General features: G+C 31.2%; 1 protein-coding gene across 1 annotated transcript in view; it reads left to right on the forward strand.

Annotated features, from left to right (window-relative positions):
- LOC143242221 (TATA box-binding protein-associated factor RNA polymerase I subunit B-like) overlaps positions 1–16,126 on the forward strand; it is a 44,571-nt gene that overhangs the window by 14,151 nt on the left and 14,294 nt on the right. Inside the window, exons 3-6 of the mRNA XM_076485589.1 lie at positions 848–980; positions 2,421–2,625; positions 9,133–9,179; positions 12,162–12,252. Of these exons, the coding sequence (XP_076341704.1) occupies positions 848–980; positions 2,421–2,625; positions 9,133–9,179; positions 12,162–12,252 (476 nt within the window). The remainder of the gene's footprint in view (positions 1–847; positions 981–2,420; positions 2,626–9,132; positions 9,180–12,161; positions 12,253–16,126) is intronic.

A 16,126-nucleotide genomic window follows, 5' to 3' on the forward strand; every position in this document is an offset into this window, starting at 1 on the left:
TGGTTAATTACAAAGCATTTGAATAACTTACAGATACAACATTTAAGGATTCAGTGTTGCTATAAATACACTTATATGAAAAATTTTGCATTATAGTGACTGCTGATTGATAAGTGAATAAAACTTTCATTGTTTCTAAATAATCAATAATGCATGAAATTAAGACACAACTATCAGATATCCACTATCCCATTTACCACTATACATGTGTGTGGTGTTTAGATGTTAGGCATTAAACACAGTAAGTAATGTATTAATGTTTACTTGTTACCTTAATTAATCTGAATAATGTTAAATATAGAATTAACTATTTTGATACAGTGTGATAAAATTAGGCTTGATGGTTGAAAATTCAGATTTGAAGAAATTGTTAAAAGCATAACCTGTGTTATTATATTTTACTTACATTGGTATTTCTTGGATAGAGTATATTTGTTTATTATTTTTACTTGTGCAGTATAAATTTCAAGTGCAACACTGCTGTTTTAGTATTTTTATTGAAATGAAACAATTATTTCAAAATGATTTTTTTAAAATAAAACGCTTGTCTTACAGATAAGGTATAACAGTGAAAACTTTTTTGCATCAGGTATTGGACGGTATAAACTTTCCACCCCTGCACTGCATCTTTTGAACCATGGATACAACAACAGTAGACACTTAACCCTTAAGATAAGGGGAAGTCAAGATGTTGGTTATTCATAAAGTTTTCTTGATTTTATCGTCATCATTTTTATAATTTTTTGTCTTCAGTCATTAACTGAACACCAAAATTCTAATAATTGTTGCTGAGATTCTTTTGTGTTTGATGGATAGAAATAATTTGTAAACATATTTTATTTTGTAGCAAGAGTTACCTTATCCAAGTTATATTGACCTAGAAACAGGGAAGCTGGCACACTACTTGGGTGTGTCTACAATTCCACCTCAACAGTTGGAACCAATTGTTGCACGTCACCTGAAGGAACTGAACCTGCCATGTAAGTGATATATATAATTTTCATATCTAGTCTGATCTGCTATTGTGTATGTAGATACTGAAATATATATTTTGTATGTATTGGGTGAATAGTGTAGCCTGGCTGGTTTTTTTTTGTTTTTTTTTAATATAAGATGCATATTCCAGCAATTTCAAATTTTGTGTATCACCCCCTTCAGTAAGAATTTAAAAGTAATCTTTTTACCAATGTTTTTGAACTTAATATAACATTTGAGAAGGTTAGCATAATATAAAACAAAATATTTGAGTAAATTTCAATTCCATAAAAAGCATAACAAGTTAACCTAAAGTATCCAGTCATTCAAATGTGTGAGTATGTAACAGGTTATTGATAAAATCCAACAGTACTATGTTAGTTACCATTGTTGGAAGAACCATGAACCAAATACAAAACCATATGTCACAAACAATAGATCAATCTTGTGATCATTTTGCCAAACAGGAATGGGCTACAAGTACACAGAGGACCTTTTGTCAAATTGGAGGCATACGGTGATAGAAATGTGCCAGTAGTAAAGGGTTTATTAATAGTATTGTCTATACAGTCATTAATGTTGAGAATGGAATATCAGGTCTAAAATCCATCAATGTTGAGACAAGAATAACATGTTTATACATCCATTAAAGCTGACACATGAGTGTGCAGAAAGCTATGTATGACAAGAGCTAATACTTTTGTTCATTACACATTGTTTAAATTCCAAATATTTGTCTAATGGATAAGTATAGTAAAGTATAGTAAACCAAAAGTCAATTTCCAATTTATCTTTTATTTTCCCACAATAATATGTCTCGTACTCTTGTCAAAGAAGTTTGAAGGTACATCACTATATGCAGCATATAGATACACACACACACACGTATGCGCATATGTATGCTGGAAGAGTGTTATAATATTTAGCTTAGAGCTATTACACCTAGTCATAACATTAAGTTAAAAAGTACTTATAGTACCCATGCAATAAGAACAATCCTTTTATGAATATGAGCTAATTAGCAGGTAAAACGTGATATAAAAATTAAGTTGTAATTATTGTATAATAATTTAATAAAAACAATATTAGTACTTATTATATGTAATAAGTTCTTAATATTTCCATCAGAGCTTTCCTTTGATAATAACTTCAATTGAAGACATTCATAATAAAATATGTTTGTAAAATTACTGTTATCTTACACTAAGAAACTTGCATACATGGGCTAGTTTGTGAAAATGCTTCTGTTGTTGTATTGACTTTGTACTAATGATTGTTATTTCATAAAAAACAGATATGTATACCAGTCTGATAAATGTATATGACTTTCACAATCATTTAATGTTGATAGCTGTATGAACTACTTTTAAATGCACATTAAAAATTGTAAGACTGATAGACATATTACTATTCTAATATGATGAATTATTTCTTTCATTTTACAGCAGAGATACTGTTGTTAGTAAAGTGTTTGTTAGACATTTTCCCACCACACTTGCAATGGGATTTCAGTGATGTTGCACTAAAAGTTAAGGCAGATGAAAGGCATAATCTTGAAAGCCTATCAATTCCCCCATTTGAGGCTCGGGCTGTTGCCTATGTGATTGTGGCACTGAAACTTCTTTTTGGTATAGATGGCACCACTGAGAGGTATGTGTGTCTATGAATTTTTTATTGGTAATTTCAAGATCAGTTATTATTATTTCCCTTAAGTTTTTATTATGTGTGAAGTATTCTGTAATTTGTTTTCAGAAATTTGTATTTTGATATCCCTCTCATTGCTGCTGTATGATATTATGCTGACTATATGTTTTGATAAGTAAGCAGTAATAACTTGTATATGTCACCAAATCTAAAATACAGACATTTCCAATACATGATATTATGTTTATGGCACATTCTGGAATGTAACTTTGATTCTTGTGGTGAGCTTATGATTTATTAAACAACCAAAATCACTACGTAGCAAATCTATTTACTTCTCTCTTCTACAAATGTTCTGCTGGTAATTCTACAATTATAGTATATAATACATTACATAGTGATAGACATTCTGTGGAATATGTTGGTAAGTATTTCTGTGGGTTCTTTACCACCAACATCTAAAGAATATTGTTGCCTAATTGTATTTTTCAACTATTATACGAGGGCTGTTCAAAAAATACGCGGACTGACGTCATAAAACAAAATGTACTTTATTTAGAAGTTACAGGTCTGAGACCCCTTCAAAGTACTCTCCTCCCCAACACACACACTTATCCCAATGGTGTTTCCACTTGTTGAAACAGTCCTGGTACGCTTCTTTTGTAATGTCCTCCAGCTCCTTCGTCGCATTTGCCTTAATCTCGGGAATCGTCTCAAATCTTCTTCCTTTCAAGGGTCTTTTGCGTTTGGGGAACAAGAAAAAATCGCAAGGAGCAAGGTCAGGTGAGTAGGGGGGGTGGGGAAGAACAGTGATCGAGTGTTTGGCCAAAAACTCACGAGTTCTGAGGGCTGAATTTCGCAGCAACACGGTGCATCTTCAATTTTTCGGTCAAAATCTCGTAACAAGATCCAACTGATATCCCACACTCTTCACTTCAGCAAGCTCCCTGACAGTCAGATGTCAATTTGCCCGCACCAGGGTGTTGATTTTGTCGACGTGTGGGTCGTCAGTTGACATGGAAGGACGTCCAGGACGCTCATCATCTTCAATGGACTGACCATCCTTAAAACGTTCATGCCACTTGAAACATGCCGTATGATTCATAGCAACATCACCGTAAGCCGTGTTAAGCATAGTAAAAGTTTCAGTCGCAGATTTTCCAAGTTTAACACAAAATTTCACAGCAAGTCGTTGCTCCTTCAGGTCATTCATTCTGAAATCCGCCAAACGAAAAAAATCGCACTTCACTTAAAACCGCGTAGCTAATACACAAATGAAGATATCTTCAATCGGGAAATGGCGTTGTAATCAGCTGATCTGTGCGAACCTAGCGACACCAAGCGGATTCCCCTGGAACCAACTGGAGCCGCGCAATTCAAACGGTCCTCGTATTTTTTGAACAGCCCTCGTACAAAATGGGTTGAGGTATTTCCATTGACGATTAAAAGTAGAACTGAGCGATTAGTGGTATATGCTAAGCAATTAATTGATTATTATGATCCCTCTTTCTCCCCATACAAGCAAAAATAGAAACATATGTATGAGAACATCATCAATTTTTCACTATTGCATCATATTTACTAAGTATTAAACTTGCTTTTTTATATTTTTTTAAGTTTTTCATTTTCCTTTGGTTTAATATGATATACTTATTATGGAAGTCACCATTTGTACATTTTGCAAAATACTTTTTAAGCTAAAAATATTTTACTACTTTGTGTGTGTGTGTGTAAAAAGAATCAGGTCATTGTCTACTCAGCTGTTGAATTGCTAATGTTAAATAAATATACTTTGTAGCCCTCATCACTTTTATTTTTAAATATGTTGTAATCTCCTACTGATCTTCTGTTAATCAAATAAATTGATAACTGAATACTTAAAACCTGTTACCACCATCGATAAGGATAATGACATTTCTGATACAATCTTGTATTTTCTCGCACAAAGCTATCTTGATCTTCTTTCTGCCCCTTAAATATTGTTAAAACATTTTAACGCCGGTGCACCAGTCTATAGGCTCAACAAATTTCACACCACTTTTGAACATGTAGCATGATCACTCTCCACCAATAGTATTGCAGCACCTATATTGCTGCAGCTAACTCCCTGTAATGTTCTCACTTAATTCTTACTTTCTCGATTGGCACAGCTCTGTTTATGTGTGTGTTTTTTGTTTTATTTGTGAATATCATTTACATTAGTACTTAATTGACATTTCAGTACCTTTTTCAATAGTTTTCTTTAATTGTTTCTTTTTTTTTTGCATTTGTTTATTGTTATCAAATTATATGTTAAGCTAGAATGATTTGGTAATCTGTTGTATCAACAAGGGAAATTCCTGTTATGGTAGACAACATTTCCTGTATGATGACCCAGGCAATGAGTTTGTCTTTATCATCTGAGGAAATACAAACCTTAATTTATAAGGAGTTAGATTCCTATTTTCTGTCAGCAATTTCTTTTTATTCCCAATCTGACAAAGTTTCTGAGAATGATAGAATACAGAAGAAAGTTGGGTTCATTTTTTCTGGCATTTTCTTATTTTAATCTGCTGCACTCTACAGTTTTTTACAGCTAGTTACAATCAATAAAACTTCTTCTAATCCTCTGCCAAATTGCCCATGAGTAAATAAGCATGTAGGGTATCATTTAACCTTCTTGCTATGAATATCCTTTAATACACAACAAAAAAATTGTGTTTTACCTTCAAAATTATATTAAACTACTTTTTATTTATGTTATATCAATCAGTATAGCATAAAATTGTAGCTAATAACCCATATTTTAATAGCATACAAGTTTTAAGTTCTATGAGGCAATATTACAAAGAAATTCTGAATTTCTCCTGATGTAACACGTGACATACTTTCACTAGGCATCTATTTTATTTTTTCCACCCCTACTTGAGAAAGTGTAAAATTAAATGTAGATTACTCACTATAAAATCATCATTGCTCAGTCAAACCATAATTTTTAAACCTTTCAGTTGTGTTTGGTTACAAAGCTACCAAATAGAAAATCAGACCCCTTCTGTGACATCTTTCAGGATTTGTTAAAATTTCTCACTGAACTGTGTTCTGAACATAAAATATTAATTTTCCCCCAGAATACAAGCTACAATCTCATGAGAAAGTTAATGGCTAGCTTAGATGAATTTGTAACATCTCTTGTCCCGTAATTAAAAAAGCTAGAAAAGCTGGGATAGAGAAAATTATCTACTTTTCTGCATGTCATTAGTCTAAATTCCTTGATGCATTAATTGATTAGATAAAAATTGTTTAGCACATTGCTAACATTAGTATTAAAAATAAGAAGATTGGGTAAATATTTTATTTCTTGTTTTTCATGCTTATTCTTTATTTATTATAATAAAAGTAACTAAAATGTCAAAATAAGAATCTTTTTAGACTACTTTAAAATAGGTAAAATTTAATGCCACAAAACACTGCGTGCATGTCTCTGTCTCTTAGTCAGACACACTGAGGTCATAGCAACTTATTATGTAATTTAAGTAATTTGCCTTTCTCTTAATTAAAAGCAAGTATTCTATGATTGATTAAAAATTAAAGATATATTTGAACTAAAATGTAAAAAAATTGTGATATGGAAACAAATTTACCACATTTTTTTACTCTAATTAACGAGTTTGTCTATATTTAATGAAAACTTACCTTGTATTTTAAGACTATAAATTTAAATTCTTTTACTGCTTAAGTTATTTTGATCATACTGTATTGATGAAACTATGCCAGGCATATGTTATTGTCTAAAACATAAAATTCAGTTACTTAATTATTCTCCTACTAGCAAATCAACAGACAGACACATGTGCATGCATTTCTTTTAATTGAGGCAGTCCAACAAAAAAAAAGAAAAGAAAAAAAGTGGTACTTTGCATAACAATCTCTACTATTTGTAAAAGCCAGTGCATTTTGGAAACAATACATTCCAACAGTTGCTTTTATATTGTTTTGCTTAGCAATGACAGTATATAACAAAATATAGATAAGAGGCTATGTACTGAAAGTATAAAATGAAATGTGTAAACTACAAAATTGAAAAAAATATTTGTTGTTTTCTAATTTTGGGACTCTGTTAATTATAAAGGTATTTTTTTAGTTATTTGTTTTTATTATAGAAGTTTAAAAATGGAGGACAAGTCAGAGGAAGGCTACCTTTACAAACAGGCCACATCCCATAAAGAAGCAACAAAAATATATGGTTTTACTTTTATGTTAAAATGGTTTCAGAATACACACACTGACATAGTCATCAAGCAAAAATCCACTTAATAACCTGAACAAAGCTAGATATTTTCAGTAGTAAATAATAATATAATTAACTTTTTCCAGACAGGTTACAGGTCAAAGAGCCATGTCAATGTGTTTGTTGATTTGCATTCAGAATTTTATTGAACTACTATTTTATGAATTATCTCCTTAAGTTTGGCATCAAACTGTAAATTATAATTTAAATTTTCATATTACACATTATTTAATTCCTTAATTTAAATGTAAATATTATATAAACATGCCTAAACATTACTTTGTGTGTGCTAAAGGATATGTTGAATGCACCATTGATCCAAATAAGATATTTGAGATGTCAAAATACAAAGTCTTTATTTTTGTATGAATTAGGAACTCCAATTACTGATATCAATGAAAAAAATAATTTTTATTTGATATTCCAGCTTATTTGCTGAATTATCATTATATTTAGTGAATAAAATACAGTGGCCCCCAGCCACCTCTTTCCATTTTTGGAAACAGTCTCTCATATATACTTACTTTTATATACGGTATGGAATAACCAGTTGGAAGCTTAAAGTGTTTCCTCAGTGATTTTCCTAACCATTTTCAAATATAATGTCATCCTTTTTTTCTTTCAAGACTATCCTTCATCCTGGTGAGTTGAGTCTTTAGTCTGTTTTACATTTTGTATATTTTTAGATATAAATACATCTTAGGTATTAAACTTAATAAATTATAATTGAATTATGTGCTATCAATGAAATAATCATAAAATAGTTATTCAAATGTATATATAGGACCTAAAAAAAGATTTTTTCATTTTACATCCTCCATATGCTAGGTTTAGAAAGCTAAGACAAGCTGCAACAAGTACAAAGGTCATAGCTAGAAGAGATAACTATGTGCTTTATTTTTTTATTTACTGTTCTACATTTTATGAAAAGTTTGAGAACTTGTTTGTAAATAGTAATAATCTATACACATATATAATTTATAATAATTGAAATGTGACTGTTTTACCAAATATTAGTCTACTAAAACACAGCCAAGATAGCTCACCTTGTAAAGAGTAAAGGTCTTTTATATTATTTAATATGGTAACAAGAGTGCACATGTGCCTAATCATTTTAACTTCTGTATTGTTAGCCAGGAATGGCTGAATGGTCAATGTAGTAAGCATATTAAATCTGTATATATGTATAATGTTAAGAGGTTTAAGCTATTTATTCTAAACATTTGTTTTCATTTTATGATTTGTAGTTATTCTAGAATAAAGAAGGCATAATTTATTTCCTAATTTTATGTGTTGGTTAATCTTGATCTTGGGGACCAAGCCCTTGCTGAAAGAGTTAACCTATGATAATGAATGTTCTAAACCACATAAAAATGTTAATTGTGAGCTTTCAACCTTCTTGCTAAAGATGTAATAGACTGCTGTATCTGAACATCATGTACGCTAAGCAAGTTTTATATTGGAGTATTAGATAAAGCTGTATGTACTTCTATACACACCAAAAACTCGGAAGTGTTTGCTGTTTAACCCTTTCAGCGCTGAATAACAACTTGCAATGTTCGGCATGGCGCTGAACATATATGTTTGATACTTCAACTAATTACGGTATCAGTACTAAAAGCATGATATCTTGGCAATAACTCAGCAAAAGTCCCTGAAATATTCAGTGATTGCACCCAATACTATATATGTTATATTCAATGCATAAAAATAACAGGAATAAAGGAAGATCACTTGCCGCGCTGAGCCTACAAGTCGACTGCGGTTGCCAGCCACGCCAAAAGGGTTAAAGAAGGTTTGATGATATTGGTCGTAGTAGTGATAACTGCATATTTTAATTTTGTAGGCTGTTAAAAACTCGCATGAATGCATCTACTTATGCCCCATTTGTTACTGCCTTGACTACTGAACTAATATTAGTTCTTTCAATCTGTTTGGTTCAACAGATTTTTACATGAAGAAGCCACTGAAAGAAACATATTTTATAGTATTATTTGAGATTCACACCACCCTTTACCACCCACCCCCCCCCAAAAAAGTAGAATTTGTAAAAATCATTGTTATTATTGTATAAATCATTTCTGGTGTTATGACATTTTTTATACTACTTGGGTTTTCTGCTAATTAATCCTAAACATATTTACATATCCTGACCTCCCTTTTTTACTTGACATAGTTCTATTATATGACATTTTATATTCCATATGAAACAGGTTTGAAGTAATCAGTTTTTTATTCTAATGAAGGGAAATCAGCAGTCATTTAAAGAAAATTTCCAAGTTTCTTCCCACAGGTAAGACTGATATAGAAATGTGTTTATGTGGTTAATGTTTAATATAACTGTTTCTTCTAGTTAATTACAAACCACATATGAACCAGATAAACATGTGGTTAAGGAATAATTATCAATGTCAAAATGTTTTCTGAGGTTCAGAAAATTTTAATACCAGAAACAGTTATAATTTATGCCAATATAGGTAAAAGCAGCTGATTTTTTTTATTAATTCCAGTAGAAATTACTTGAATAAGGTAGTTAAATTTGAGTATTTAAAATACCGAAATTTAGTATGGTCAGTATGGAATCCAGCATTATGTGGTTCATTTTTTATATTAAAGGCACATTGCTATAGAGTGCATTTGGGCACAGTAGAAAAGGTGCCTGTAATGTCAAGATTGTACTATAGTTAGTTGACATAAGTGTGCATATTCATTTAAAAAAAAACAAAGAGCTCATTTTACTCTATAATCCAGCAGCAGTTAATTTGAAATTTGTATGGGGTTTTATATTAAAATAGATGTAACTAATTGCAGTATTGCTGTCTACTTGTTTGACTATAGCACCTTTGGTGGTTTGTAACTTAAATATGTTATAGTTAGAGAGACAATTAAATTGTATTTAGATCTTACTTTTATATTTTAATTAATTAAGTAAAAAATCATATTTTAGTAGTTTAATGATTCTTATAAATTTAATTTGTCACCTGGATTGTGAAAGCTTTATAAATGGTATGGTGTGTACAAGTACCATCTTTTGGTTATGAATCACTGTAGGGAGTCTTGACAAAATAACTTTATAAAAGTTCACTGACATCAAATGACATATCAGGATAAATAATGACAAAGAATTTGAGAGGAAAATTAAAAATAAACTATAAGTTAAAAGATAAGCATCTGAAATTATGCATATGTGAAAAAGACAACTATTCTAGTGAACTTAAACTCTTTATAAAGTTCACTAGAATAGTTGTACTTGTTTCTTTGTTAATTTTAAACATTTCATTGCATTGTATACTGAAGATAGTACTTAGTGATACAGCAGAGAAAATGGAAACTAAAATATAAACATTTACCTTAAAAAAATATTTGATATTCATATATGAGATTCTAGAAATTTTACAAATCAAATATGAAAAACTGCAAGATATTTTGCATAAAAATCAGAGTCAAGTGCACATAACTACATGAAATAACAAATTATCAGAAATAGTAGAAAAATACAAATTAAATATTAAATAGTTCCACCTGATGTTTAACACAATATTATTTATAACCAAAAATAAACTTGTTTTAATCTATGAAGTGATTTATTATATTACACTGTTTTCTGGACATACATTGTGTATTTTACTTCCAGTTCACACTTTATTTCAATGGGAAATGCATGGATGAGTTTTAGCCAAGTTTCTAACAGCTCTTATTGCATAGTTAGAAAGCCAAAAAAAATATAATAGTTATAGGACACTGTCTGCATTTTTGTATGTTGTTGTTCTGTGTTCTTAGGCACAGTATTTAATTATATAAAAAGATATTTGAGTAGTACCATTGGTATAAAAAAGTATATTTAAGTTTCATCAATAAACAACAGCGCACACACGCTCTCTCTCTCTCTCTCACACACACACACACAAATGAGGATCCAGATAAATACTATATTTTTCTTCTTTATAAGTGTTCTTTATTATTTTTATAAAAGTAAATACATTGTAAAATTAGACATTTATTACATCAAATAAGGTTAGATTAGATAAGATAATGGAAAATAATAATAAACATTTCTCATGAGGTATACTCATAAGTAACCTTCATCTTACATAATTTGATTGTGTAATGTAAGCTACACATTTTATTATACAATTTTAAGTTAAGTTGACTCAAATAACTTCATATTTTTTTTATAGCAGTTATGGTGGAAAAAAAGGTCAAGTTTTACTAAGGAAAATGTTTGAAATTTATTTAGGAGGTTTAAGATATACAAAGGGAGTTTGACAATTTTCAGGTGATTGAAATAATTTTTAACCTTAACATGAAAATCACTTTGCTCTCAGAGCAGTCAACACTTTGGCTCCATATGTTCACAGAGAAGTGTTTAGAAAATACTTAATTAAAAACTCCAATTTTTTTTTACTATAAAAGACTCTTAATGTTTACTTAGTCTGCTCCACAGATACACAGAACATATAGAGTTCAATTTAGAGTCACAAACTTGGCTGATTTCACCAAAACTGTAGCAAAAGGGTTAAATTGTTACAACTTCTAACATTGTTTCTTGAACATGTTGCTCCTTCCTTATCACTTGTTTTCCTGAATCTGTAGTTTCTAACAATTTTTTTTAATTCTGTTAATCTTCATTTTCTATAATATGCTGCAACTCTCAATTTTGTCCCTTTAAGATTTTGTAACTTCTTATATCATTCTTTTAGATACTGTTACTTCTTATATTGTTTCATTAAGATGCTGGAAATCCTTACAATGTTTAATATTAAATAATTCCCAACACACTTTAAGAGTTTGTTATTTCTGACCCATTCTTTAAAATTTTAAAACCACTGTCATTTCTTTGAGATGTTATCACACCTTATATTGTATTTCATTTTAACATGAAATGTAACTAGAATTTTTTCTTACTAAACAATATGTAATCTGCTACTTGAATAATTAATCTCTTATCTTGGCAACTTAAAAGATGTAATTACCACAATTTGATGAAATGAGCTTTTATACAAAATACATATTTTATAATAATTTATATTTTCAAATATTAATTTTTTGTTTCAGTGTAATTGCTTTTAAATCTATTATGCTTTACAAAGATCTTTTGTTATCAATGGAAATAAAACTTTGCAATGTTCTGAAGTAAAATTTGGCATTTGGTAAACAAATACAAGAAAAAAAAGTGCAGTATATCTGTGTAAAATCATGTTTTTAAACCAAAGAAACATTTTCCATTTAAAGTGTTGTTTATCAGTTGTTAATGTTTTGTTAACCTTGATTTCAGGTGTAAACCTTTTCTCCTTTGCTGACTGGATGCAGTATATTGATGCAAGAAATGTGTTTCTGAGCTCCAGATACACCACTTTTTGCTTCCCGTAAGGTTTTTACATGATGTCCTATTTTAGTAATTACCATAATATTGGGTAGTAAATGAAACTCTAGGATCAGTAGACAAGGACAACAAATGGCAAGTAATACTTTAACCTAGGATTTGTTAGATAAGTGTGGTGAGGCCTGGGATCACAATGTAATATGTTGTAAAATAAAAGGTAAGAATCATCAAGCTACAAAGTCTCGTAAGGTAAAAAATAGCATGGTTATGTATAAATGCTAGTGTCTGGCTGTGTAAAATACAACTTAAATATCTTTACAAATCAATATACAATACCACAATATGTTATTCATGGTGTTTTTCACCTTTGAAAACAGTTCTTTAAAATTTTAGTAAAACATTTTATAAACATTTTGTATGGAATGTTATATTTTTACTTACTTGTCTTTACCCCTGCAATTCATTGCCTCTGACAACTAACTTAAATAAGCAGGATGAGACATTTGATTGTGTAAGGACATTTCTTCCAAAACCAGTTTTTTTCACACGAATAGTTCTCTCAGACTTCATCAAGAAGATTTGAACATCAAAATAAGTCCAAATTTTCAAGTGATGACAAAATATACACAAAAAATTTTGTTTTTCATGAAATACTATAGTGTGGTGCAAAAATAATCAACACATCTGTAGCACAGTAAGAGAATTCAAACAATAAATTTTTAAAACTAGAAGAAATAATGAAATCAAATTAACTGTAAAATTGATAACAAAGACTGGATTGAGGTATAAAATTTTAACTCGGTGTTTTTACTATAATGTTTGATAATTTTTTCATCTCTTTCAATTAAAAAAATGCATTTTCAGAATATTTTAATCTATAAAACATTGTCAATTAACTTAGCTTTATATATTAAATAAGCCTTGTCATAGTAGCTGCATTGCATTATGTAAAGTATGTGTACATATTTTACCAAGAAAAAAATGATTCAACCTAGTTCTTTTTATAAATTCTTCACTATAAATATTTTATCAGGCATATCCATATATTGCATCATATCACGTAATTTATGTACATCATCAGTTTAAAATGCATAGTATACAAAAAGATAGTATACATCAGTAATGTGGAATTTTTTAAAAAGTGTTGTTAATTTTTCATGAAACACTGTTATTTATTTAACAGTCTTTTTATTTAATTAAAGATCTTTTAAGTGTCAAATAACTGCTTGATTTTTAACTTAATAACAGCAGTTTTCATTTTAGGATGGACCACTTACATCTAACATCATGCACTTTCATGTATTAAATAAATTCTGAAGCTAATAATTTTGTGATTGACAACATGTGACATTCAAAGACACACTGTCATGATTTTCTCAAGTTTTTTTCATACTTTTCAAAGACTTGCTGAATAATGGTTTGTGGCTGGAGAGTTTTCCATTTTATAAGTAGTACAGTTATTAGCCAATAGTGTACATTGTTCCTTCTCTTGTCAAAGCACTGTCTCCTAGAGTTGTTGTTCTGACAGTATAAACAGTAAGAGATGTTATGCCAGAAGAGTTTAGATGAATTTAGATGTAAGCATGCATAAAAAGATAAGGCTTAGTGAAATACCCTTACTAGACACCATTTTCTTTATAACACCCAGACCAAAGGTTGACTGATAGTGTGGAAGGAAAACAAATGTGACCAACTAAAGGGCATGAAAATACTGTCAAATGTACATGGACATCATTTTGCATAGAATTCAGACCTTGTTTTAATGGGTGCTGATGACATATTCAGTGTCTTTGTTATAATCTATAGAGGCAATATCTGTTTTTGCAGTAAAATGCCACTCTCCTCAGAGTAGTAAGTCAACAGAATAACACAACTTTATTACTTAATTAAATATTAATTTAAATTGTGCAAATTAACTTGCTTGTCAGACAAGTAAAATTTTTGTTTTTCACAGGAAAATGTGGGATTAAAAATCTTGCAGATGGGGGTGAGACTGATTATTAAAATATTCATATATGTATTTAAATATAAGCTAAAGAAAAACACGTTTAATACAAATGGTTTAACTGATTAATAATGATGCCAGTTATGTCAAACTGATTTTCTAATAAAATGCATAGATTTGGGAACTTCAACTTCATTCATGGTTAAATGCATGTCTGTCACCTTGAGGTGAATTTCTGTGTGTGGTGAGTGGACCTTCCAGAGTAGGTTCTATACTTTCAGTTTACCTTCTTTGGGATCTAAACATTCACTCGCATTTATCATGCATAATGACCCTTGAAGGGGAGGAGACGATCCTGATGGTTGAGGGGCTCAACCCTTACAAACTACTTTTGCCGTGAATTCCTGTAGAGGAGCTGCCATGGGGTGGTCCCTTCAAGGTCAGTTGGCTGGTCCACTTAGACGAGGGTCGACTGAGTAGCAGTGTTGGACATTCTCAACAGGTGTTGTGGACATTGCATCTGATGCTGGTGTTCAGGTATAGTGCTTAGGAAACCCTGGCATGCTGCAGTGTTCATGGTGGGTAGGGTCAGTGGGCATTGAAATGTATTCTCTTTATTATGGATACCCCCATTAATAAAAGAAAAAATAGGTAAAAATGAAAAATTGAAAAATGATTATTGGAAAACAACCATGCATGGATGTCTGTTATACAGTCACTATCACAGTCAGATACTGTACCTCAATTTCTAATTATGCATTCCTTATTTGAGAAATCCTTAGGGCAGATATCTCCCTTTTATTCAAGAGGGATTAGAAGAGCTTGCTGGCTCCCTCAAGTCAGTAGAGAAGTTATGCTGTGGAGATGTGTTGGTGGAAACATCTTCACCACAACATAACAAACTCCTTTTGAAATCAAAAGCCATTGGGGATATACCCATCAAGGTTACTCTCCATGCAACTTTGCATTATTTCAGAGGAGTTATAGTTGAAAGGGATTTAAAGAACAGTTCTGAGTCAGAGATCTTAGCTGATTTCTCCAGCCAAGACACTTTTGCTGTTTGCCAAATATCCACTTGTAAAGACAGAATTATAATTCCCACTAATGGTTCGATATTGACATTTACATTATCATGTCTTTCTGCTGCAATCAAAGCAGGTTATTTAAACTGTATGGTACGGCTATAAATTCTCAACCTTGTCAGATGTTTCCAGTGTCAGCAGTTCAATCACTTAAAGACTGTTGTAGTAGCAAAGATCCCAATGCCCATGAGTGCAAACTCAAACCACACTGTGTTAACTGTGGTGGTTCACACCCCTCTTACTCTATTTCTTGCTCTAAGAGGATAGAAAACAAAGAGGTGCAATACTTGAAGACTGTAAACAATATCTCCTACGCAGAGGCTTGTATGTCATTGTCCCCCACTCCATCTCAGACATATGCTGCTGCACTCTGTTCCACTGCCACAGTGGAATTACAGACAAATATCTCTGTACCTCCAGTAGTGTTGTTTGCAAAGATCTGAAGAGTCTTTTATCCTCTAAGGTTAAAAGAGTTAACAAATCTATGTCTACTTCCATCTATGTTCTTTCTTCTCCTTCCAGTGACTGCCTGGGTCCCCTTCCTTTGACTTCAAGTTTAGGTGTTTCATTGGGTCCATCTTCTTCTGCTGCCCAGACATGCAGAACAATTCGTTTATGCCATCAGTCACTGGAATCTTTGTCAACAGACACTGAGCTGCCTACTCAGATTTCATGAAGTTCAAAAGACCTCCATCTAATTAAAAAACAAAAAAGTGTGTTTGTGAACAGATGGGCTCCCTGCCCCATTCTCCTTCACATATATAAAAATGGCCACTTTGATGAAGTGGAGCTGTTGGGGGAGTTTTGTTTGAATCTAGATGTGTTCCTTACAGGAAGCATTTCTGAAACCTGTCGATGCAGTCACCCTTCAGCAGTTTTCTTTGTACAGA

This window comes from Tachypleus tridentatus, unplaced genomic scaffold (genome assembly GCF_004210375.1).
Source record: "Tachypleus tridentatus isolate NWPU-2018 unplaced genomic scaffold, ASM421037v1 Hic_cluster_2, whole genome shotgun sequence".
NCBI classification, from domain to species: domain Eukaryota; kingdom Metazoa; phylum Arthropoda; class Merostomata; order Xiphosura; family Limulidae; genus Tachypleus; species Tachypleus tridentatus.